This window comes from Gobius niger (genome assembly GCF_951799975.1).
Source record: "Gobius niger genome assembly, chromosome: 9".
Classification (NCBI taxonomy): Eukaryota; Metazoa; Chordata; class Actinopteri; order Gobiiformes; family Gobiidae; genus Gobius; species Gobius niger.
The window spans coordinates 2,003,199-2,029,927 of NC_136860.1; the positions used below are offsets into that span (position 1 = coordinate 2,003,199).

Here is a 26,729-nt window from a genome sequence, read left to right on the forward strand (position 1 = left end):
TGTCATTTTTTGTCATTTTTTTGTCACATTTTGTAATTTTTTGGACACATTTTTTATCACATTTTTGTCATTTTTTCATCAATTTTTTGTCAATTTCTTGTGACATTTTTGTGACATTTTTGCCACTTTTTCATCAATTTTTCGTCACTTTTTTGTCAATGTTTTCTCACTTTTTTGTCACATTTCCATCATCGTTTTTGTCTCAGTTTTGTTGCTTTTTTCACACCTTTTTTCCAGAAGCTTTTGGATTGGGGTAAAGCCAAACTGGAGAAAATGTGCTCGGTTCAGGTGGGAGTTAAGGGATTTAAATGTAATTCTTTTCTCTTCACCTGCAGTGTCTTGCCTTTAGTCTGATTAACCTTCAGCCTGTCTGTGGTTTCCAGCTCGTAAGATCTCCATAAAGAAGGGCCTGTCTGACGTCCGCACCACGGAGCGGGAGACGGCGTCCTTCGAGGTCCACCTGTCCCACCCGGACCTGACCGGGACCTGGTTCAAGAACGGGACGCGGCTCAAACCCGGCGCCCACTTCAGGATCAGCTCCAAGAACCTGGTCCACAGCCTGACCATCTGCAACCTGAGCGTGGAGGACACGGGCACCTTCATGTTCGGCGTGGAGAACCTGAGGACCACGGCCCGCCTCGTGGTCAAAGGTGCGGCGCCATTTGTTTCCACTAACGGGGTTAATTATGGCCTTTGTGGTTCATTAACCACATTTAAGCATCATTTGTTTAGGGGCTGTGTTTATTCTTTAGTGGTTTATTTTCTAAGCTTCTTTAAACTGATATCCCTGGAGATGTGAGGCCTGTGTGATCATTTGAAACACAAGGAAACTGAAAAAGTAAAGTAAAGTGGGATTTATTTACCTTCATATTTTTAATCACACTAAACCTTATGTCATTAATTCATCAGAATTAATCAAAAAAGTCCCGTCCCGAGTCTCTACACGCTTTAGTATCTGAAATAAGACGGAAAAAGCATCTGGGGGTTTTCTCCAGATGCTCCGGTTTCCCCCCATCAACCCAAAACATGCACAACAGGTGAAATGCTCCAGCGAGTTACTCATGACCTCAGACCTTGGAGATCCCCATACGCATGTTCTTTTTCCCTTGGTTAGTTGGGGAAAAAAACTTTGTATAATTGGTATTCAAAAATAATATTGTATTTCACCAACTATCCCCTGTACTGGCCAGAATAACCAATATTAGTGAGGGGACTCCTCCTGGTGGTTCTCAGGAGTAACTGCAGTTCATTGCACTAAACTGTTCCACAAAACCTGAGCAGAAATGAACCGACATAAACAAATACATTTTTATTTGTAATAAATATTATATTCCAGTCAGGGGTATGATCTCCCGAGTGCCCCGTCTCTTCAAAGTGAGGGCAGAGGTGCATTATGGAACGTTTTATGTAAAACAAACAAAAAGAAAGAATCGTCTTAGTGCTTATTTGACCTTTCGTGACCCAGCGGCTCTATGGATGATCCGCATGATGCCTTTGCTTTCATCACAGTGACTAACGGACCCTCTCACCGCGGTACAATCCATTTACAGGCTGTGATCGAAAGGTCAATTTCACACAAAGATATTATTTTTTTGCACAAAATGCACCTTTAAAGTGGGGGTATTCTGCAAAATGGACTTTTTCAAGCTTTCCATCATGTTATTATGTCGTTCCCTCATTAAAAACATGGCTGAAGTGTTGCCTTGGCACATTCACGTATTTCTGAGTAATCTGTAAAAACTCTGATGGCGGCCATTTTAGGGATAGGTTTGCCTGAGTCCTCCTAGGAACGCCCCCACCTCCTGGAGACGCCTCCGAGCCGAGTAACCAACCACTGCTCCTCAGCAGAACCCCCTCCCCACTGATGCCACAGACAGCGTGTGGAGGGGGCGTGTCTAAAGGCTCAGAGGTTCGTGACCTCTTAACTCCCACCTGAACCGAGAGGATCTTTTTCCTCACGTCAACATCATTTTTTTTGTTGGGTATTCAACTCATTTTTGTAACTTTTTTGTCATTTTTGTCACATTTTCGTCATTTTTTTCTTCAATTTTTTTTTTATCAATTTTTTTTGTCAAAATTTTATCACATTTTTGTCATATTTTAGTAATTTTTTTGTCACATTTTGTCATTTTTTTTGGTCATTTTTTGTCACATTTTTATCACATTTTTGTCATATTTTCGTAATTTTTGTCACATTTCCATCATTGTTTTCGTCTCAGTTTTGTTGCTCTTTTCGCAGGTTTTTTTCCAGAAGCTTTTGGATTGGGGTAAAGCCAAACTGGAGAAAACGTGCTCGGTTCAGGTGGGAGTTAAGGGGTTAAAGAGACAGAGGCCTATTTCAAGACATTCACGGCAGCCATTTTGAGAGAGACATTTTATACAAGGCAGTTATTCTAATTTACTGCATTTACAGACCAACAGAAGGTTTGTCATCATTGTAGTGTGATATAGACGGGTGCTATGGGGCTGAGAAAAGCAGAATACCCCCTCTTTAAGGTTGACATATACTCTAATAGATCCATCCATTATTTTCTACTTGTCCGTTGCCGGGTCGTGGACTCACATTGCACCAGCCCCTTATGGCTCCTCCTGCAGGTGGAGGGTCCACAGGAGGACGGCCTCACGATTAACCGGGCCATTGGTCTCTCATAAGGGGCTTCTGAAAATGTGTACATCGGTGCATGAATGAAAGAGTGAATGGGTGACTGGTGCCTTGAGCCTAATGTAGGTGGAAAACCGCTGTATATAAGTTGAGACCATTTCCCGTTGTCCCGGGGCTCTGGGGCGACGTGTCAGAGCAGAGGGCGAGAGTCCGGGGACCCAGACTCATGCTCAGAAGCACCAGGCTGCAGACATGATGAAAAATCAGAGGTTGAGTTTGTTTTGACATGACAGGGCCATGACGCAGATCAGTGTTGAGGGGGCGGGGCTTATCCTGATATTTTAATACATTCGCGGCCGACCCCTGACATTTAGGACGTTTAAACAATTCTCTTTTACTGCAGCTGCAAACTCCCAGCTCGTGTTGGCGGCTTTTGGCGAGGCCTCAGAGGCGTGGTTTAGATGTTTGCTCCTGTCACTGCTCCGCTCGCACTGTCTCACATTCAGAGCCGCCGTCTGTCAGGCTAAAGTTTCACTCAGAAATACAGACGCTAACGACCGCGCTGGAGCTGCCGGATAATCCCGGAGCGGAGCGACCGGATCAGTCTGTCACAGAGGGTTAGCATAAATACCACACAGTAATACCTCACAAATGTGCTGTCGTGCGGGGCGGGGCGGACTCAGGGCTGCGCTTTGTCACCGCTTCTGTTCGCCACTTTTATGGACAGAGTTTGGAGACCGCAGGATCTTGTCTCAGATGTATGCAGATGATGTTCTGTGTTTGCAGGGTGGAGGAGGAGAAGTATCTCAGGGATGTGGTTCCTGTATTAAATAGAGCTGAGCCATATAATAATAATGACTTACTATTGCACTTTACCAGCCTGTATTACCAAGTTTGTCAAAGCGCTGATCTTTATTCATTCATCGTTTTGATCTCGTTAATTACGGCCGAGCGAGTGTCGACCCGCCTCACAGCGGGACCGGCTGTAGCCACACCTCTTTCTCTCGAGACACAAACCTTGGCCCGAAACCAGTAAATTGGTAAGAGGTCTAACCCCAAACCGGACGTGTGTCAGCGTCCGCCATGATTAGAAGCCTCCAAATTGGTCTGTTAGTGAGGAAGGAGTTAGGGGGAGGAGCCTCAATGCTAACTATCATGGCCACTTTAGCATAGGGACCTCTGATGCTAACTAACCGGTGATTAGGAGCTATGTGCCATCCCATAAGCCACCACGCCCCTCGACCCCACCCTTGGTGATTCATGCGCAACCACTGTTTGTTTTTTTTATAATTCAAATATTTCTTGTGTTTTCATAAACATGGTACATGTTTCCAAAAAACAGTCTTTACAATAAAGAATAAAGAAAAGAAAAGAAAAATGTAAATACATGGTCTGGTCTAAAACAGGTTGATTATTTATTTATTTTAGCTAGGGTGTCCATTTACTTTTATATGATCCCAAAATCTATCCCATGGCGACACATTGTCCCCCTCCTTCAAAAAGTCGTCCAATCTTCTTAGCAAACATTCATATGACAGTTTCAGTCATCGCACTGGCCCATGCCTGTATGCTTGGGGCCTTTGGTGCCTTCCAATGTCTTAAAATAATTGGACAGGTTGTTATTAAACCCATAGAGATCACAGAGAAATATTTTCTAGAAACATTTGGCAGGCGACTTTTGTCTCCTCACAAACACAGCTCCGGACATGATGGTATGTTCGAGCCAAACCAACTGCTTCAAATACTTAAGACCCAGATAGGTCTGACTAATGCACAGTCCCAAATACAGTGAATAAAAGCTCCTTTTCACTATGCACAACCACTGTTGATTGACAGGCACACATAAAATAATACAAATAATAATAAAAAATAAGATTCTGCACAAGCCAAACTTTATAAAAGTCCATGTTGTCGTCTCCACAGCTCAGTCAGATGTCAGTGTTAAAGAGGAAACTCAGGAAACGGATTCAATGCTTTTGTTTTCATTTAGTAGAAACTTCATTCACATGGCTAATTTGCTACTGTAGCTTTAAGAACCAGCTGTTGAGATAAAATAACACTAAAGGGAAATGTGAAGGATCATGTGGATTTTTCTGGGGGGTTTTCTCCTTAAATGTCTTTATTTGGACACTGTACACTAGGGGGCGACATGTGCTTTTGTTTGGCCTGCACTCCACCAATAACTTTAAAGAAGAAGAAAAACAGCTGTTGGTGATGTCACTTCCCCTTCCCCTGGGTAAAAACGGTCGAATTGGGTAAATAGCTATGAAGCTCTAGTTCACCAACTGCACAGATCTAACAGTCGACCCCATGAAAGGTCAAGGGTCAGTTGCTCGTGTTAGTGCTTAGAGCAGGGGTGTCCAAAGTGCGGCCCGGGGGCCAAATGCGGCCCTCAGACCAACTTTTGGTGGCCCTCTGCCTTCTTGCTGCATCGGGACACATCATCAGAGATAGTCCTTTTTATTTGAAATGTAATAATTCTACACAATTCTAACTAAACAACTAACCTTTTACTGTGAGACAGAGCTGCATGAAGGTTTTGAGCAGAAATAAAGGTGTGAATTTAAACCTCTGCTAGTCAAAGGTTTTGCGGCACTAACCACCGATCTACGGCCCTTCACCCCGTGTACGCTTCAGTATGCGGCCCCCCATGAAAAAAGCTTGGACACCCCTGGCTTAGAGGATATAATTTGATGGTTTTGTGTTTAGCTCTCGATGGGGTTAAGTTTTGGTTTGACCTGTGAGAGCCTATACTTCTAAAGGAAGAACTCAAGGCAGCGCCGTGTAAAGAGGAAGTGAATGAGAGACCTGCTGCTGTAATAAACCACACCTCAGTCCTTTATGTGGCTGTAACACTTTGATATAAGCGGCCCTGGCTCAGAGCGCAGCAGCTGCACCAGGCACAAGATCCGGCCCTTAGTCTTTCAGGTATTGATAGCATGAAGTTTGTACTGAGCCCAAGTCTTGGATGAACTCTGACAAGTGTAGCTTTGCCTCCTTAGCGTTCCTCAGCACGGCTCGAACAGCAGCAAGAAAAGCACCACATTCAAGGAGTTAAACACTGATAATAGGGCTGCTCGATTATTGAAAAAATAATAATCACGATTATTTTTGTCATAATTGAAATCACGATTATTCAAACGATTATTTGTTGCCTTTAAAAAATCCATCAAAAAAGTGACAAAAATCCAGCAAAAAAGTGACAAAAATCCAGCAAAAAAATGACAAAAATCCATCAAATAAATGACAAAAATCCAGCAAAAAAGTGACAAAAATCCATCAAAAAAGTGACAAAAATCCATCAAAAAAAACACAAAAATCCATCAAAAAAGTGACAAAAATCCATCAAAAAAGTGACAAAAATCCAGCAAAAAAGTGACAAAAATCCAGCAAAAAAATGACAAAAATCCATCAAATAAATGACAAAAATCCATCAAAAAAGTGACAAAAATCCATCAAAAAAGTGACAAAAATCCAGCAAAAAAGTGACAAAAATCCAGCAAAAAAATGACAAAAATCCATCAAATAAATGACAAAAATCCAGCAAAAAAGTGACAAAAATCCATCAAAAAAGTGACAAAAATCCATCAAAAAAACACAAAAATCCACCAAAAAAACACACAATAATCCAGCAAAAAAAGACAAAAATCCATCAAAAAAGTGACAAAAATCCATCAAAAAAACACAAAAATCCATCAAAAAAGTGACAAAAATCCATCAAAAAAGTGACAAAAATCCATCAAAAAACACAAAAATCCATCAAAAAAGTGACAAAAATCCATTAAAAAAAAGACAAAAATCCATCAAAAAAATGACAAAAATCCATCAAAAAAATGACAAAAATCCAGCAAAAAAAGACAAAAATCCATCAAAAAAATGACAAAAATCCAGCAAAAAAAGACAAAAATCCATCAAAAAAACACAAAAATCCATCAAAAAAACCACAATAATCCAGCAAAAAAAGACAAAAATCCAGCAAAAAGAAGACGAAAATCCATCATTAAAATGACAAAAATCCAGCAAAAAAGTGACAAAAATCCAGCAAAAAAAAGACGAAAATCCATCAAAAAAATGACAAAAATCCAGCAAAAAAGTGACAAAAATCCAGCAAAAAAGTGACAAAAATCCAGCAAAAAAGTGACAAAAATCCAGCAAAAAAATGACAAAAATCCAGCAAAAAAATGACAAAAATCCATCAAATAAATGACAAATATCCAGCAAAAAAGTGAAAAAATCCAGCAAAAAAGTGACAAAAATCCAGCAAAAAAGTGACAAAAATCCAGCAAAAAAGTGACAAAAATCCAGCAAAAAAGTGACAAAAATCCATCAAAAAAAACACAAAAATCCAGCAAAAAAGTGACAAAAATCCATCAAAAAAGTGACAAAAATCCAGCAAAAACGACAAAAATCCATCAAAAAAACACAAAAATCCATAAAAAAAAACACAATAATCCAGCAAAAAAAGACACAAATTCAGCAAAAAAGTGACAAAAATCCATCAAAAAAACACAAAAATCCAGCAAAAAAGTGACAAAAATCCATTAAAAAAAAGACAAAAATCCATCAAAAAAATGACAAAAATCCATCAAAAAAAGACAAAAATCCATCAAAAAAACACAAAAATCCATAAAAAAAAACACAATAATCCAGCAAAAAAAGACAAAAATCCAGCAAAAAAGTGACAAAAATCCATCAAAAAAACACAAAAATCCATCAAAAAACCCACAATAATCCAGCAAAAAAGACAAAAATCCAGCAAAAAAAAGACGAAAATCCATCAAAAAAATGACAAAAATCCAGCAAAAAAGTGACAAAAATCCAGCAAAAAAAAGACGAAAATCCATCAAAAAAATGACAAAAATCCAGCAAAAAAGTGACAAAAATCCAGCAAAAAAGTGAAAAAATCCATCAAAAAAGTGACAAAAATCCATCAAAAAAGTGACAAAAATCCATCAAAAAAAGACACAAATTCAGCAAAAAAGTGACAAAAATCCATCAAAAAAACACAAAAATCCAGCAAAAAAGTGACAAAAATCCATTAAAAAAAAGACAAAAATCCATCAAAAAAATGACAAAAATCCATCAAAAAAAGACAAAAATCCATCAAAAAAACACAAAAATCCATAAAAAAAAACACAATAATCCAGCAAAAAAAGACAAAAATCCAGCAAAAAAATGACAAAAATCCATCAAAAAAGACAAAAATCCATCAAAAAAACACAAAAATCCATAAAAAAAAACACAATAATCCAGCAAAAAAAGACAAAAATCCAGCAAAAAAGTGACAAAAATCCATCAAAAAAACACAAAAATCCATCAAAAAACCCACAATAATCCAGCAAAAAAGACAAAAATCCAGCAAAAAAAAGACGAAAATCCATCAAAAAAATGACAAAAATCCAGCAAAAAAGTGACAAAAATCCAGCAAAAAAAAGACGAAAATCCATCAAAAAAATGACAAAAATCCAGCAAAAAAGTGACAAAAATCCAGCAAAAAAGTGAAAAAATCCATCAAAAAAGTGACAAAAATCCATCAAAAAAGTGACAAAAATCCATCAAAAAAGTGACAAAAATCCATCAAAAAAAGACAAAAATCCATCAAAAAAACACAAAAATCCATTAAAAAAACACAAAAATCCATCAAAAAAAAGACAAAAATCCAGCAAAAAAGTGACAAAAATCCAGCAAAAAAATTAATTTGAAAAAAAAAAATTTGGAAAAAGAATTGATTTTTTGCGATTATGATAATTTTGTAATCGTTTACTGTTGTAATCGAAATCGTAATCGAATTTCGATTAATTGCACAGCCCTAACTGATAACATCCCTTTTATACATGATGTGGTGGAAGTGACTAAACTCACAAACCCCTATCCTTTCATCATTCTGAAAATCATCTCCACTTTCTGACGCCATTATGAGACAGTCATGAGACCTTAGAGAGAGAAGACTGGACTCAGAGAGATATGAACCTTCTGCTGCTGTTGCAGAGCCTGCAGTGACGGTCTTCAGGAAGCTGGAGGACCAGAGGTTTCCTGAAGGCGCCGTCATCTCCATCGAGTGTGAACTGTCCCGACACAACGTGGACGTCAGGTGGATGAAGGTGAGGGATCTCCCACACGTCTCCTCTCAGCTCCTGCCTGACATTTCCTGATGTTTCCTGATGTTTCCTCCAGAACGGCGCGGAGGTGAAGCCCAGTAAGGAGCTGCGGATCTACGCCATGGGCCGTAAGCGGTTCCTGCAGGTGATGAAGTGCCGAGTGAGCGACTCCGGGGTTTACACCTGCGACGCCGGAGACGCCGCCACCTCCTGCTCCGTGGAGGTCTATGGTAAGTATCTCACAGCTTCTAGAGTGAGCTCCAAGTGTATTCAGACGTGTTTCCCGCCAGAGCGCGAGCTGCTGATCCTGCAGGAGCTGGAGGACCTGGACATCGAGGAGGACCAGAACGCCGTGTTCATGTGCGAGCTCTCCGTGGAGGACGTCCCCGGGGAGTGGTTCAAGAGAGGGGAGAAGATCCAGCCCACCAGCACCGTGAAGATCAGGCACGAGGGTAAGAGCCGTGTGTCATGGCTCTGTCTGCTAAAGCACTGCTCCTTTAAACGAGTTCGCCATGTTTGTTTCCAGGGATGAAGCACTTCCTGCTGATGTGCAACGTTCGGCCTGAAGACTCCGGAGAGATCAAGTTTGTGGCTCGACACGTGGAGTCCGTGGCTGTTCTCGACGTCGAAGGTAAAACGCGACGAGAACAAGGTTCAAGGTTCAAGTTTCAACTTTATTACTGTCCCGAAGGAAATGATTATGCAGCAGGAGTCCACACATAATAAAGCAAAAACAAACAAGAAAACACGGTGAGACAACAATTGTGTTTGGGACAAAGATCATACAGTCACAGCATCATCGGTCCGGCTCTGAAGCTGAGAGACATTCAGCAGAAGATCAAATAAAGCCTCATTTGCAGCAGCATATGATCATTTATCTTCGCAACAGCCTCTGGTATAAAAGAGGCCCTGGCCCGACCAGTTCCAGTACAGGGCATTCTGAGCCTGCGTCCGGAGGGGAGGAGGTTAAACTCCTTAAAGAGCGGATGGTCCGGACACTCCATTATCTGTTGGGCTTTACATACAACCCTTTGGCTGTAAAGGTCATGTAAAGGTCATGTAAAGGTCATGTAAAGGTCATGCAGCTGAGTCTGCTGTGCACCAATGATTTTACCTGCTACTCTGACCAACTTCATCAAACATTTTTTGTCACAGAAAGAGCCCCAAACCAAGATACAAAACAAAATGTTAAAACTGACTCAGTAAAAGAGGTAAAAGATAGTCATGAGGACGTTACAAACTCTAAATGAATTCATTTTTCTTAAAAAGAAGAGTCTTTGCTGCACCTTTCTGCAGATGGCGTCAGTGTTGGACTCAACGCACAAGTCCTTGTCAATAATAGTCCCGAGGTACTTGTATTCAGAGACTGCTTCAACCGGTTTTCCCTGGATCACAGTGTTGGTGCCACTAGGGGGCGCCTTGCGGAAATCTATCAACATGTCCTTGGTCTTTGACACATTGATAGACAAATGAAACTGTTCACACCAATCACTAAAATCCTCAGCGATAGGTCCATGGGCGCTCTCGCTGTTTGTTGGAGTCGCTTTAATGCTCGCTCTGAAACACATTCATGTTTACAGTGTGAGTTTAAAGAATGACAGCAGTAATCAATCATGTAATATCAAAATGTCATTGGAAACATCCATTCATCCATTTTCTACCACTTTTCCGTTGCCGGGTCATCACATTGCACCAGCCTCTCTGGCGCCCCCTGCAGGTGGTGGGTCCACAGAAGAACGGCCTCACGATTCAAACCGGGCCTGTTGGTCTCTCATAAGAGGTTTCTGACCCGCTCTTTGTCTGACCCGTCACCTATAGGACCTGTTTGCCCTGGGAGACCCTGACAACAGAGCTCCAGGATCATTCAGGCTCATTGGAAACAGTGATGGCTCAATCAATCAATCAATCAATCAACAGCCAGAAGGTGCCCAGGGCGCTTTCCAGGATAAAAACAAGAATCACAATAGACATCAATAAATACAAATAAAAACAGCAGTCGAGTCAGGGGCTCTGGATCGAAAGCTTGTCTGAAAAGATGTCTTTGTGTATTTGAACTTGGGAGTGACCGGGGAGGAGTTCAGAGGAGGAAGAGTTCAGAGGAGGAAGAGTTCAGAGGAGGAAGAGTTCAGAGGAGGTGTGTGTGGACCGGGAAGTTTGGGCATCTCTGCTGAGACTGCTGCCCCCGCGACCCGGCCCCGGATAAAGCGGAAGAAAATGGATGGATGGATGGAGGATTAAATGTTTTCAATGATGGTTTATGTGTTTGTTTTCATTTTAATGAGACTAGATGCAAGTTGGTCATGTTATACTCACTACTGCCACCTCAGGTCATACGCGTAACTGCAGCTTCTATATTAAACTCGTGCATGACGGCACTTCAGACCCGAATGAACACCATTCTGAGTGACAGTGCAGGATTTTAGAGGCAGTTGTGGTGAACAGGTCTGAGCTCATTCTACACATGAGGACATGGAGGAACAAGTGGGGGAGGAAAATAAAGATAGATAAGATATTGAGTAAAAATCTGAATGATGCTAGAGCTGCCAGTGTACATGTCTCAGTATATCATGGTGATTATATGTTTTTGTGACCTCAGAGCTGCTGGTGAACATGTCTCAGTATATCATGGTGATTATATGTTTTTGTGACCTCAGAGCTGTCGGTGAACATGTCTCAGTATATCATGGTGATTATATATTTTTGTGACCTCAGAGCTGCCGGTGAACATGCCTCAGTATATCATGGTGATTATATGTTTTTGTGACCTCAGAGCTGCTGGTGAACATGCCTCAGTATATCATGGTGATTATATGTTTTTGTGACCTCAGAGCTGCTGGTGAACATGTCTCAGTATATCATGGTGATTATATGTTTTTGTGACCTCAGAGCTGCTGGTGAACATGTCTCAGTATATCATGGTGATTATATGTTTTTGTGACCTCAGAGCTGCCGGTGAACATCGTGAAGCCTCTGCTGGACCGCACGGTTCTGGAGAAGACCCGTGTGCTCCTGGACTGCATGGTGTCCACCCCGCGCTGCTCCTGTCGCTGGTACAAAGGCGTGAACGTCATCCTGCCCTCCGAGCGCTTCGAGATCTGCAGCGAGGGCTGCACGCGCAAACTCATCATCCAGCAGGTGGCGCTGGAGGACGAGGGCACCTACAGCGTGCAGGTCGGGGAGTTCAGCTGCTCCGCCAAGCTCACCGTGGAAGGTATGACCCGGATGAGACAGTTTTATTCTTCTGTGTCTTTGGAGTTGGTTCTTCTTCTTCAGCCTCTACGATGAAGCTGGGTCACTTTCCCTCAGTGTAGATCAGTTTTAACCAGACTGTTTTGGACCAGTCAGAGGAGAGACTCTCTGCAAACTGTGCTGGTGTTGTGTTGAGGAGCAGAAGACTCTGTGAAAAAGGTTTATTTCTGGATCACGTGATTCAGAAACACAGGCGTGATTTCCCTCAGTTTAACCCTGCCCAAAAGTTTCTTCCTAATGAGTAAAATACTGTATCGAACGGCATAAAGGTGTTTGTTACTTGGACATTTGCTCCAGATTTAAATAGATTTTTAAAATTAAGAAAGAGAGGAGCATTTATTAGTTATGGGCAAGTGAAGTCTTGTAACACTTTGAGATTCAAGAAGGAAATATATGTATGAGAAGTCTGAAGTAGTGGATATAGTTTAGTGAAATGCTGTGGGACCAGTGTAAACTGTGTCGACTAAAATATTTAGTCATTATTTTGGTCAAAGTCATATTTTTGCTGACTGAAGTTGGACTAAAACGTTACGATGTTGTGAGACTAAAACTATGAGTAAAATGTTATATTTTGTCATAAAAATGAAAAGAAGAGACTAAATCCTCCAAACTTCCAATGACAGTTCATGTGGGAGAAGCTCCAAAAAGCAGAAAACCTTCATGAAATATTGAATATAATATTATAAATGCAAAGTTGACTAAATTCACCTTAAGTTTAGTCTAAAACGAGACTAAAAGTAAATGACATTTTCATCAAAACACTAAGACTAGATTAAAATTGGTTGTGGAAATGAGCACTGTGTGGGGTCAGTGACTATAACTATGGCCATTCTGCCCCCTAGTGGCTAAAAGTATAAAAAAGTATTTTTTTTTTCAAGAGAACAACATTGTCCACTTCAACCCTCGTCTCTTCCCTCTGCTTCCTCTCCTTCGCCCCTTCCTCTTCCTCATCTTCCCCTCGTCTCTCCTCCTCTCCCTCATCTCTCCTCCCTCGTCGCGTCTCTCCTCCGCCCCCTCCTCCCCCTCGTCTCTCCTCCTCTCCCTCTCCTCTCCTCCTCTCCCTCCTCTCCTCCTCTCCTCCTCTCCCTCCTCTCTCCTCCTCCCCCTCGTCCCTCCTCCTCCTCCCTCGTCTCTCCTCCTCTCCCTCATCTCTCCTCCTCCCCCTCGTCTCTCCTCCTCCCCCTCGTCTCTCCTCCTCTCCCTCATCTCTCCTCCTCTCCCTCATCTCTCCTCCTCTCCCTCCTCTCTCCTCCTCCCCCTCGTCTCTCCTCCCCCTCCTCCCCCTCCTCCCCCTCCTCTCCCTCTCCTTCTCCCTCCCTCTCCTCTCCCTCGTCTCTCCTCCTCTCCCTCTCCTTCTCCCTCCCTCTCCTCCCCCTCATCTCTCCTCCTCCCCCTCGTCTCTCCTCCTGTCCCTCATCTCTCCTCCTCCCCCTCGTCTCTCCTCCTCCCCCTCTCCTCTCCTCCTCCCCCTCTCCTCTCCTCCTCCCCCTCGTCTCTCCCCCTCTCCCTCCTCTCCCTCTCCTCCCCCTCGTCTCTCCTCCTCTCCCTCGTCTCTCCTCCTCTCCCTCGTCTCTCCTCCTCTCCCTCGTCTCCTCTCCCTCTCCTCTCCTCCTCCCTCGTCTCTCCTCCTCTCCCTCGTCTCTCCTCCTCTCCCTCGTCTCTCCTCCTCCCCCTCGTCTCTCCTCCTCTCCCTCGTCTCTCCCCTCTCTCTCCTCTCCTCCCCCTCCTCTCCCTCTCCTCCCCCTTCAGCCCAGTCGGTGTCCCTGGTGCGCGGCCTCTCAGACCAGACGGTGCTGGCCCCGGCGGAGGCGTGTTTCGAGGTGGAGGTGTCGGTGCCGGTGCAGGGGGCCCCGGTGTGGACCCTGAACGGGGCCCCGCTGCAGCCGGGCCCCCGGGTGCTGATGGAGAAGATGGGGACGGTCCACAGACTGACCCTCAGGCAGACGTCAGAGGAGACGAGCGGAGACGTGGAGTTCATCAGCGGCAAAACCAGGAGCGCCGCCAAACTCACCGTCATCCGTGAGTTTCATTAGAACCTCTCAGAACCTCTCAGAACCTCTCAGAACCTCTCAGAACCTCTTAGAACCTCTTAGAACCTCTTAGAACCTCAGATCCTGGCTTTAAATACAACTAAAGCTTCAAATAGGGCTGTGCAATTAATCGAAATTCGATTACGATTTCGATTACAACAGTAAACGATTACAAAATTAGCATAATCGCAAAAAATCGATTACATTTTTTTTTTTAAATTTTTCAATTTTTTTTTTTTTCACATTTTTTTTTTTTTCAATTAATTTTTTTGATGGATTTTTGTCACTTTTTTGCTGGATTTTTGTCTTTTTTGTAATGGATTTTTGTCACTTTTTTGATGGATTTTTGTCACTTTTTTGCTGGATTTTTGTCTTTTTTGTAATGGATTTTTGTCACTTTTTTGATGGATTTTTGTCATTTTTTTTGCTGGATTTTTGTCACTTTTTTGCTGGATTTTTGTCACTTTTTTGCTGGATTTTTGTCACTTTTTTGCTGGATTTTTGTCACTTTTTTGCTGGATTTTTGTCATTTTTTGATGGATTTTTGTCACTTTTTTGCTGGATTTTTGTCACTTTTTTGATGGATTTTTGTCACTTTTTTGCTGGATTTTTGTCACTTTTTTGCTGGATTTTTGTCTTTTTTTTAATGGATTTTTGTCACTTTTTTGATGGATTTTTGTCTTTTTTTTTATGGATTTTTGTCACTTTTTTAATGGATTTTTGTCTTTTTTTATGGATTTTTGTCACTTTTTTGATGGATTTTTGTCACTTTTTTGCTGGATTTTTGTCACTTTTTTGCTGGATTTTTGTCACTTTTTTGCTGGATTTTTGTCTTTTTTTAATGAATTTTTGTCACTTTTTTGATGGATTTTTGTCACTTTTTTGCTGAATTTTTGTCTTTTTTTTGATGGATTTTTGTCACTTTTTTGCTGGATTTTTGTCACTTTTTTGCTGGATTTTTGTCACTTTTTTGCTGGATTTTTGTCTTTTTTTTTGATGGATTTTTGCACATCATGTACTGGGAAAATGTCCATCGTAAATTAGATAAATTATTTAAAATCGCTTGAATAAAGATTTTTTTATGTTAAATTTTAGTCGGTTTGAACTAATCTAAGATCAGATTAAAACACTAATGCCAATAGAACAAATAGAAATCCCACTGGAAATCAGACAAATTAACTTTTACTGTAGAAAATATTTATTTTTCATGAAATTGTACAAAATAATCTGAATTAAGAAAAAACTTGTGCTCGTTCCATTGGCCGGAATAGGTTTAATCTGCTTTAAGGCCAGACCAAATCCACTCAATCTTTAGATTTAATCTCTTAATTCAAATAGATTTAAGTCATTTCTTAGTATTCTTAGAGCATTCTTTTAGGATTATGGCCTAAAAGGCTGCTCTGCTAAGACATTTTAAGGAATTGACAGTTTTTTAACATTTCTAGAGTATTTTAACAGGCATTTGGTCTATGATTTGGATCATAATATTTCTCAAAATCATCTTGGGCCAGAGTTTGCTGATGGAGGGCCGGGTTTGGCCCCCGAGCCTGACGTTGCCTACCCCTGCTCTAAAGTAAGAGGCCGTTGGTTGAGCTGCTGAGTCATTTTCAGCTGATTTGAATCATTGTAACTGTTCATCTACAGTTTGTGACTCATCCACCAGGGGGCAGAAGAGCATTATCTTCCACCTGACTGCTCCTCATGGACAGAGCACAGACCTGTTGACTTTCACTCCGTGTTAGTTTTTTGGTAAAACTAAAAATGTTTTTGTCTGTCAAGGACAATAGTTTTTTAAGTAATGTCAATTCCAATGTTGGCAGCACATCCATCCCCAAAAACGCTACACAAGAATTAGAATCATGCTGAAGTGTAAAAGCAGATTTCCAAGAGTCGTATGAACTGTGCTCATGTTTGAAGCAGCTGAGGAGAAACATCTAAACTCTCTCCTGAATTATGAAGTTTTCTACTGAATAAATATTTAAAGACATGGAAGGGGCAAAGTGGTTCAACAGCCCATAAATACATAAACAACGAAGAATGCTAGCATGATGCTTTGTGTTAGCATCATGCTACATGCTATTCTGCCGTACAAAGGAAAAACGCAGTAACTGCTCTCTGGGTGAAACGGAGAAAACTGACTTTTTAGGTTTTTTTTGTCCTGTGAAGTTGGTGTGAAATTTATCATTGGTTTCTTTTTTATTTTGTAGCTTTTTGTGGTAGAATTATTGTGGGTATAAAACACAAACTCTAAATTTACTGTAGTCCCTTAAAATGCACATACTGCACTTTTCCTTTGTACGATCACATTCCACATACAGTTATACAAAGGAAAAGTGCAGTATCTGTGTGCTGTTTTTTTTTAACTTTCTGGTATTATATTTATGTTAGTAAATTATCATCTGCATTGGTATCAATCATAATTTGAGTATTTGAGGTGTAAAAGTAGTTTATGTTATGCATTTTCAAGGAGAATCCATATACTGTATTAGGAGTGGTTACACTCTATGTAACTCATTTTTATAAGAACCCAAAGTATTTGCACTTGAATCTAATTTATTCAACAAACAAGCAAATCCTATTTGAACTTAAATTCCAAACTTTGTACAAAAATGAAAAAACTAAATATATTAAAATATTCCATGAACCATGATTGAGCATCAGTTTTTACTTCCGCTGGTAGTTCCATCATCTGGCCTGTGACAGTGTCATAATCATTTTGTTGAGCATTTAAAATTCAAGGCAGTGAAGATGATGAAGCCGAGCCTTTGCTTGAAGGAGTGGTTGCCATTTTGTCTCAGTTTTGTAGTTACTGCAAATTTAATTATGGATTTTCTCTAAAATGGAATAGTTTTGAAACAAACCACTTTGGTACAAGATGCAGTTACTGCATTTTTCCTTTGTACGGCAGTATTGCTAGCTATGACGGTCATCTTTTCACTTCTGCTGAAGAAAAACCCATATGGGTCCGATTTACACTTGACTTTATTTGTGTGTGATAAATAAGTTTATATACAGAAAACGGCTAAAAAGAGTGAAAAATTGTGTTTCCCAAAACATACTTCCTTCCCCCTCGGCGAGGCCACGCCCCCTTGTATGACGTGACGCCGTCTGTATCTATATCTACACTTAAACCTTTAAAGAGCCTTTATTTGTTCATCTTATAAGAGCAAACAGGAAGTTGTTCCTAACATTCCATGCTCAGAGCCGACTTCCTGGATTCTGCATCGTCGCCGTGGTGATAAGGCGAGGTCGTCATTCCGAGCGTCACATGATCACTGATGACATCACAGAATTCCACTCAGGACAGTTTCCTCAGCAAAGCCAGACAGAAAATCATTCACTTCGAACCAGGCTCTCGACGAAACGTCTGCTTTCAACGACACACGAGACTGAATCGAACTCTCTCACGGCTAAAAACATTGTTTGTTCTTAGCTCTTTCTGCTTTATTCACACGTCTACATGAACAAAAGCAGCTTTAACTCGCAGAAGATGGAAAGCCCTGCACCGATCACCGACTGCACGGCCCACGCTGCGTCCCACACCCGCCCTGACTTTGGTCTGGGTAAAGACCCTTCGTCACGTCTGTCAGAGCTGCAGATGGTTCTCAAACAGCCGTACGCTCGGTACAGGCAGCTCCCGGACACAATCCATGGAGTCAACAGGCTTTTCTCCATCGAGGCCTCCTTAAACCAGTTCTGCGCTGTGGGAACTGCCCAGACCAAGAAGGTGGCGAAGAGAAGAGCGTCCACTGCTCTGCTACAGAAAATGGGCTACGAAGTCCCAGAAAAAGACCTGCTGGACGTAACTCCAGCACCAGGGGACAGGTCATTGCAGAACCTGCCCCAGAACACTGCTCCATCAGCCTCCAGTAAGGACGAGACGTCCTGCGTCCACATCGGGCCGGACTTTGGCTTGGGGAAAGATCCGAGCTCTCGTCTGTCGGAGCTACAGATGCTCCGCAGAGAGAAATACGCCGTGTATCGCACGCTGGAGGAGAAAATGGTGAAGAACAACTGTTTGTTCACCATCCAGGCGTCGCTGAACCAGTTTACTGGAACAGGAACCGCCTTCACAAAGAAAGAAGCCAAGAGGAAAGCGTCTACAGCTCTGCTTTTAAACATGGGCTTCATCGTCCCAGAGGAAGATCTGCCTTTGGAGAATGGTCTCCAGAAACAGGTCACTCCTCCAGGACAAGCTGTCGTAATGGACGAGGCCGCTGAACGCTCCTCCAGAGAGGAGCAGCGTTTAGGAGAAACGCCTCCTTCACAAGAGCGAGCAGGGGACATCCACGGTCCAGACATGAACCTCCAGGACCTCCAGGCTGCACCTGGAGACCCTGAGACCCAGGCAGACGATGACCCGAGCCAACAACACGGCTCTGAACCTCAGCGTGAGCAGCAAACCCCTGAGGACACAGAGGAATGTTCTTCTGAGAACAGCCGGGACATTGAGACGGCACCAGAGGACATCACAGACTCAGGAGACATTCATGGACCTTCTGACGACGCTACAGGAGACTGTCCAACCGGACCAGAGACCCAGAGTCTAGAGGATAACACTAAATCTGATGATTTAGTTTTATTCTCAAACCCCAGAGAAGGAGACGTGGACAACAGCTCTGATGGACACCAAAGCCTGGATGAGACCACAGAGAAACCAACTGAGTTCGAAGCTCCAGAGGGACCTGGAGACGATACGGATGAAGCCTTCACTGCAGACGAACCACATGTTGATCCACGGTCCAGTGAAGCTCCCACAGACTCTACAAATGACTCTGGAACTGCTGTCGTTCAAATTCAGGACGACGGCACAAACTTTGAAAGAGCAGAGAGTCTTGGGGAGACTCTGATCCCTCAGGACGTCGAGATCCGAGAGGAAACAGAACTCCCTGAAGACCCTCTACACAGTCTAGAGGAAGTCACAGAGACCACTGAACCTGGAGAGATCCTCCCAGAACATTCAGTGGAAAACATCTCTGTCACTTCAGGAGATTCTGAAACTGGACTCGAAATTCTAAACCCAGAAAAGACCAGCTCCACCTCAGAGGACCTCCGCTCTAACTGCACTGACAAGCTCCGGTTCGATGGGATTTCAAAGATCTCCCAAAGTCCAGAGCTCTGTTCTGAATTTCCCTGGTTAGATGGTCTTTTAAAAACCTTACAAAGTCTGGTGGAGGTCCCAGAAGGAGAGAGTGTGGAGGAAATCAGAGCGACGTCAGCAGACAGTAGCTCTGAGGGCCGTCAACGCCCATCAGAGACACTCAGTCCAGAGGAACGAGAGATTCTGGACGACGACACAAACTCTGAAAGTGCAGGGAGTCTTGTGGAGACTCTAATCCCACAGGACGTCGAGATCCGAGAGGAAACAGAACTCCCAGAAGAGCCCACAGAGCCAGAAGGTGTGGAGGAAGTCACAGAGACGACTGAAGCTGGAGAGATCCTCCCAGACCGATCAGTGGAAAACATCTCTGTCACTTCAGAAGAAATCCATAATCCATGTCCCAAAGACATCACTGACGGACACCAGATTCTAGAGGAGATGTTGGAAATGGCATTAAAGAGTCCACTGTGGGCTCAAACTATAGAAGAAGAGGGTGAAGATCTGATAGATCCAGAAATCTATCAGATCTGGGGGAGTCTGGGGGAGGTCCCAGAAGGAGAGAGTGTGGAGGAAATCAGAGCGACATCAGCAGACAGTAGCTCTGAGGGCCGTCAAAGCCCATCAGAGACACTCAGTCCAGAGGAACGAGAGATTCTGGACGACGACACAAACTCTGAAAGTGCAGGGAGTCTTGTGGAGACTCTAATCCCACAGGACGTCGAGATCCGAGAGGAAACAGAACTCCCAGAAGAGCCCACAGAGCCAGAAGGTGTGGAGGAAGTCACAGAGACGACTGAAACTGGAGAGATCCTCCCAGACCGATCAGTGGAAAACATCTCTGTCACTTCAGAAGAAATCCATAATCCATGTCCCAAAGACATCACTGACGGACACCAGATTCTAGAGGAGATGTTGGAAATGGCATTAAAGAGTCCACTGTGGGCTCAAACTATAGAAGAAGAGGATGAAGATCTGATAGATCCAGAGATCCCTGAAGCTTCCCACACAGATGCTTCAGAGGAGAACAGTTCTGACATCTATGACGACTCTTTCCAAAGCCCAGAGGAGCCCAAATGCCCCGACCAAAGCCTGGATCAGAGCCCAGATCCAGAACCAGCAAATCCAGTGGAGACCACAGTTCTTGATGGTCCCAGAGAAGAAGAGGACTCTGCAGAGGAACTTCTCACAGTCCCAGAGTCCACTGAAGCTCCTGACACTGTCCCGGACCGCACAGCCGAGAGCTTTGTGATCTGGGTCATGGTGAAGAAGCTCTTCAAACACGAGCCGGCCCATCTCAGGTCCTACCGCGACACACTGGTGGACCTGCTGGAGAAGGCCGCCCTGGACCACTTCGTAATCCCTGAAGGAGTCCACCTCAAAGCAAAGAACGTGCAGAAGCTGGGCAAAGCCGCTGCCCGGGACCTGATGTACGAGTACGGAGGCTCCTTTAAGGTTCTGCTCGCCGCCGTGGGAACGAAGACCGCGGAGTTCCAGGAGGACGCCATGAAACATCTCAACATCCGACTCAACGCCTTCGAGAACCGGCCGAAGTCTGGACTGAAGCGACTCTTCTCCAAATGGGACAAGCCGTATCATTAGAGCTTCAGCGCCGCCTGGTAAGATTACTTTTAATTCAGTCTGAAATTGTTCACCCCTTGTTTTAGCTTCATGTATCCTTTTGGTTCAGTTTATCTCTGCTCTGCTCTTCCCTCCCCTGCTTCTGCTTCTGTCTCTGCGTCTGTCTCTGCTTCTGTCTCTGCTTCTGTCTCTGTCTCTGCTTCTGTCTCTGCTTCTGTCTTTGCTTCTGTCTTTGCTTCTGCTTCTGTCTCTGCTTCTGTCTCTGCTTCTGTCTCTGTCTCTGCTTCTGTCTTTGCTTCTGCTTCTGTCTCTGCTTCTGTCTCTGCTTCTGTCTCTGTCTCTGCTTCTGTCTCTGTCTCTGCTTCTGTCTCTGCTTCTGTCTCTGCTTCTGTCTTTGCTTCTGCTTCTGTCTCTGCTTCTGTCTCTGTCTCTGCTTCTGTCTTTGCTTCTGCTTCTGTCTCTGCTTCTGTCTCTGCTTCTGTCTCTGCTTCTGTCTCTGCTTCTGTCTCTGCTTCTGTCTCTGTCTCTGCTTCTGTCTTTGCTTCTGTCTCTGCTTCTGTCTCTGCTTCTGTCTCTGCTTCTGTCTCTGCTTCTGTCTCTGTCTCTGCTTCTGTCTCTGTCTCTGCTTCTGTCTCTGCTTCTGTCTTTGCTTCTGTCTCTGCTTCTGTCTCTGTCTCTGCTTCTGTCTCTGCTTCTGTCTCTGCTTCTGTCTCTGTCTTTGCTTCTGCTTCTGTCTCTGCTTCTGTTTCTGTCTCTGTTTCTGTCTCTGTTTCTGTCTCTGCTTCTGCTGCTGTTCCTGATGTTGCTGCTCTTTCTGCTTCTGATGTTCCTGATGTTGCTGCTGCTCTTTCTGCTTCTGCTGTTCCTGATGTTGCTGCTCTTTCTGCTTCTTCTGCTGTTCCTGATGTTGCTGCTGCTTTTTCTGCTTCTGCTGTTCCTGATGTTGCTGCTCTTTCTGCTTCTTCTGCTGTTCCTGATGTTGCTGCTCTTTCTGCTTCTTCTGCTGTTCCTGATGTTGCTGCTCTTTCTGCTTCTTCTGATGTTCCTGATGTTGCTGCTGCTCTTTCTGCTTCTGCTGTTCCTGATGTTGCTGCTGCTCTTTCTGCTTCTGCTGTTCCTGATGTTGCTGCTCTTTCTGCTTCTGCTGTTCCTGATGTTGCTGCTCTTTCTGTTTCTTCTGCTGTTCCTGATGTTGCTGCTCTTTCTGTTTCTTCTGCTGTTCCTGATGTTGCTGCTCTTTCTGTTTCTGCTGTTCCTGATGTTGCTGCTCTTTCTGCTTCTGCTGTTCCTGATGTTGCTGCTCTTTCTGCTTCTGCTGTTCCTGATGTTGCTGCTCTTTCTGCTTCTGCTGTTCCTGATGTTGCTGCTCTTTCTGCTTCTGCTGTTCCTGGTGCTGCTCTTTCTGCTTCTGCTGTTCCTGATGTTGCTGCTGCTCTTTCTGCTTCTGCTGTTCCTGGTGCTGCTCTTTCTGCTTCTTCTGATGTTCCTGATGTTGCTGCTCTTTCTGCTTCTGCTGCTGTTCCTGATGTTGCTGCTCTTTCTGCTTCTGCTGTTCCTGATGTTGCTGCTCTTTCTGCTTCTGATGTTCCTGATGTTGCTGCTCTTTCTGTTTCTGCTGCTGTTCCTGATGTTGCTGCTCTTTCTGCCTCTGCTTCTTTGCTCTCTCTCCCCCCTCTCCCTCTCTGCGTCTGCTTTGCTTCAAACTGGGCAGGGGCAGAGCAGGGGCAGGGCAGGGGCAGGGCAGAGGCAGGGCAGGGGCAGGGGCAGGGCAGGGGCAGGGCAGGGGCAGGGCAGGGGCAGGGGCAGGGGTAGAGGCAGGGCAGGGCAGGGGTAGAGGCAGGGCAGGGGCAGAGCAGGGGCAGGGCAGGGGCAGGGCAGCGGCAGGGATAGAGGCAGGGCAGGGCAGGGGCAGGGCAGGGGTAGAGGCAGGGCAGGGCAGGGGCAGGGCAGGGGTAGAGGCAGGGGCAGAGCAGGGGCAGGGCAGAGGCAGAGGCAGGGGCAGAGCAGGGGCAGGGGCAGGGCAGGGCAGGGGCAGAGCAGGGGCAGGGCAGAGGCAGAGGCAGGGGCAGAGCAGGGGCAGGGCAGGGGCAGAGGCAGAGGCAGGGGTAGAGGCAGGGGCAGAGCAGGGGCAGAGGCAGGGCAGGGGCAGAGCAGGGGCAGGGCAGGGGCAGAGCAGAGATAAACTTAACATGAAGCTAAAACAAATTCAGACTGATTAAAACTAATCGAATCTAACAAGGCGGTGCGGGACATGTTCCTGTTGCTCATGTTTTCTGTGACATTATTGGAAAAGTGGACCGGGTTCATTCCATTTTAGCTTTCGTTTGGTGTTTGTGTAGTTTTAGGATTTGTTTACTGATTCTAGTGGCCAGTTTAGAAGCCACTGAGATGTGTGACCGATGGCTATGGCTGACGCGCCGCTGGCTGTTGTGTCGACTTCCCAGCTCTCCAAATGAGCATAAAGGCTTCTTCAGTGTATAAAAATATCACTTTATTTCAATGAGGAGAGACGTTTTCTAATAAATATTATACTTCAATAAATATATCAAATATAAAGTCAAATTTAACTTGTCATGTCTTTCTTTTTCCTCTGAAACAGGAAGTCACCTCTTGGGCGGCGTCAATACGAGCGATCGCTGTTATTGTTTACGTCCGTAATTTTGGCCGGATGTTTTGGTGAAGGGTCGGCTCAGCTGATGCAGACAGGCCTGTAACTCAGTTTTATAAAAAGATAGATCTGTTACAGCGCAAGAGAAGCAGTGCCCTGTTTATGGACATTGTTTTTGCTGATTATCTTCTAATAAAATGTTTATCAAATATGGCCACAGCCATGGATGTGACGACATCGCGATCGCTCGTGTTGGTTTTAGGATAAACCGCGGTGTGTGGGTTGATAGAGATAATCACAGTCTTCAAGTTATACAAGGATAATTTATGATGTTCAAATCCATAGGACAGTGGTTTTGTAAAGCCCAAAATCACAGCAGGAGTCGCCTCACAGGGCTGCACAAACCATTAAGGCAATGAAACGGAACAGAAAAGTCTCCATCGCGTTCAGTCTGAATGAAGTATGCAGCAACAGGAAGTGCGCTAGGACACAAACGGAGTCATTTTTGATCACAGCGCCGCTCAGGGGATGAAGTTGTGGGAAAACAGAACGCCTGAATTCGCCATTCACAAAACAAACAATAAATACACTTTATAAATAAAAATCAAACTCATCATATGTTTTTTTTTCTCTGAATGAATGATTTCTTGTAATCCAATGTGTCTTTGATTCCAGAAGTGTCTCCGATGTTTAGGGAGAGGGAGAGTTCAGCCGCAGCGCCTCGCCTTCCCCTTTAAACCATCTTTGGCTCAGCGGTCGGTTCGCTACAGTCCATTAAGGCTCGGTGCTTACGATGCTCTGAGTGGTTTTAATAGTGAAAGGTTTTGGAAAGTCGTTGGCGGAGTCGTGTTTGGCGACAACGCGGCTCTAATGGAGCGGACGTGTCCCGGTCCGAGCGCCGCAGATTTACACCGGTATTTATAGTCTGAGGAGATGGTTTGAATGAACTGAGGGGTCGGTCAGACACATGGGAGTCGAGATCGCAGACCGGATCACCCATCACATCACAAAAAAACAACAGATCGAACTCTTTATGATGTTTGGAAACCTTTGTAACAGTTTTGAAATATCCTCCAACATGTCTGTGTCTCCCTGGTCTTTCTCACGCTCATTCATTCACAAATACTGACCTGTTTGGTATCCACGTGTAGCAGGAAAGACTGTGACAGAGATGACGCTGTAATCCAAATATGGTCATTTCCTTTGTGAGCGACAGCAGCAGCTAAAGACGGGAGGAATATACACAGGCGCATGTGCAGACAAAGAGACTGAACGTTAACCTTTAGTGGCTCCATCAGACTCCATTCAAACACATTTGGAAGGATCTTTCAGGGGGATTTCTTCAGATCTAAATCCTGACAGATTCAGTACTTTATTCACCTGCAGCGTTTCGCCTGCAAATCTGCAATAAGTAATCTTGAAGTAGGCACATTTATCTGTTCGGTTTTCGACATTAACATTAAGAAAAAAGATGGGAGGGGGGACGGATGGAGCGTGAGATCGACAGACGGATCAGTGCGGCGTCAGCAGTGATGCGGTCGCTGTATCGGTCTGTCGTGGTGAAGAGGGAGCTGAGTCGGGGGGCAAAGCTCTTGATTTACCGATCGATCTACGTTCCCGCCCTCACCTATGGTCATGTGATCTGGGTAATTACTGAAAGGACAAGATCGCGAATACAAGCGGCCGAAATGAGTTTCCTTCGCAGGGTGGCTGGGCGCACCCTTCGAGATCGGGTGAGGAGCTCAGTTACCCGAGAGGAGCTCGGAGTAGAGTCGCTGCTCCTTCACGTCGAAAGGAGCCAGCTGAGGTGGCTCGGGCATCTGTTCCGGATGCCTCCTGGTCGCCTCCCGCGGGAGGTGTTCTAGACATGTCCTAGTGGGACAAGGCCTCGTGGAAGACCCAGGACACGGTGGTGGGACTATGTCTCCGAGCTGGCCTGGTGTCGCCTCGGGGTCAGAACATCTGGAGGAGGTGTGTGTGGACCGGGAAGTCTGGGCATCTCTGCTGAGACTGCTGCCCCCGCGACCCGGCCCTGGATAAAGAGGAAGAAAATGGATGGATAGATGGATGGATGGATGGATGGATGGATGGGTGGATACTTACTTTTTGGTTTCTTTTATATCTGTGTGCATGTTTTTGTATATTAGTCATGTTCATTAGCAAGGACCACGCCACAACAAATTGCAGTTGAAGAATTTATTGATGTTTTAAATGTGCAGAATGAAGCTGGGTGAGACTGTGGGTGGGGGCTCCTTCTCGATTGAACCCAGCTCTTCAGGACCCCCCTCCCAGCAGAAGAATCAGGGCTGAAAGATAAAACAGATGTAGAGGGAGGGAGGGTGGGGTCGACAGTTTCGAGCAAACATGAATGAAGAGGCTTGGCCTGGTGTATATATAAGGCTTGTGGGTAATTAGAGGCGTGGCAAGGTGAAAGCAGGAGTGGTTGATATGCAGAAGGTGATTGGCTGAGGCGAGGTCCTGCTCCCGAACCTAGTCAATAAATATGGACTCTATGTATTGTTGTTTATTTTTGAAAAACTCTAAAATGAACGCTCAACCTGTGCCTTTTTCTTTTTACAGCTGACCCCGAGTGACCCCTTCAGCGCCTCATCAGCCCCGCCCCCAAAACCAGACCCGCCCAGACCCACCAAGACTCAGCCCCGAATCACGTCCCAATCCCAAAAACCCAAGTTTGCAGAGAGAGATTCTCCTGTCAGAGCTGACCCCACGTCCCGCCTCGTCCCGCCTCGTCCCCGCCTCGTCCCCCGCCTCGTCCCCGCCTCGTCCCCGCCTCGTCCCCGCCCCGTCCCGCCTCGTCCCGCCTCGTCCCGGGCCGAGTTCTTCATCCGAGCCTCGAGTCCATGGAGGTCCACACACGAGCGCTGTCTGAGCTGCACTCACAGTCTCTCAAGAAAAGATCATTGTTTCACATGATCACGATCGACTAAAGAACAGCAGCATCTTTTTTTATTTGATTTATCCTTTTTAATTAATGTCGAAACTTCTACTTTTTCAGCCTGAGCAAACGTGATGATTTCTGTCTTTAAAGAATGACACGATGGAGCACGACTTCTCAGTTTAGTTTTTAGGTTTAGTTTTTTAAAAGAGTTTTAAGCTCAAGTTGACCTGGATGTTCAGTACATTTTTGTTTCAGGTTGATTTCTTTGCTAACGGGGAAAGAAAATGTCAGTTTGACTTTCTAGCAAAGTCATCCTGGTCCGATCAGGAGACTCAAAACAATATTCTCAGTTCAAGTCATTTAAACAAACACTGTTTATTCATCCTCATGACTTTGAGGAAGATCAGACACATTTAGGCAGAAATGTGAGGAATTCCACACGGTGCACTCACTTTTTCCTCCCACTGCAGATGATGAAACCTGTAACCGACTGAAATGTTCCACACGCCCCTAAAACCGACACACTTTTCAAATAGTCACCATTATTACCAGGGAAAATATTGC

At 44.4% G+C, this 26,729-nt stretch overlaps 1 protein-coding gene across 1 annotated transcript in view; it reads left to right on the forward strand.

The window, feature by feature from the left end:
- LOC306968393 (obscurin-like) overlaps positions 1 to 25,945 on the forward strand; it is a gene marked incomplete at its 5' end in the record, with an annotated part of 80,097 nt that extends 54,152 nt beyond the window's left edge. The window contains 8 exons of the mRNA XM_079563739.1: positions 384 to 650; positions 8,591 to 8,703; positions 8,777 to 8,930; positions 8,991 to 9,152; positions 9,227 to 9,331; positions 11,645 to 11,911; positions 13,699 to 13,968; positions 25,847 to 25,945. Coding sequence (XP_079419865.1) covers positions 384 to 650; positions 8,591 to 8,703; positions 8,777 to 8,930; positions 8,991 to 9,152; positions 9,227 to 9,331; positions 11,645 to 11,911; positions 13,699 to 13,968; positions 25,847 to 25,860 — 1,352 coding nt within the window. The 3' untranslated portion in view covers positions 25,861 to 25,945. The remainder of the gene's footprint in view (positions 1 to 383; positions 651 to 8,590; positions 8,704 to 8,776; positions 8,931 to 8,990; positions 9,153 to 9,226; positions 9,332 to 11,644; positions 11,912 to 13,698; positions 13,969 to 25,846) is intronic.
- Between the last annotated feature and the right edge of the window lie 784 nt (positions 25,946 to 26,729).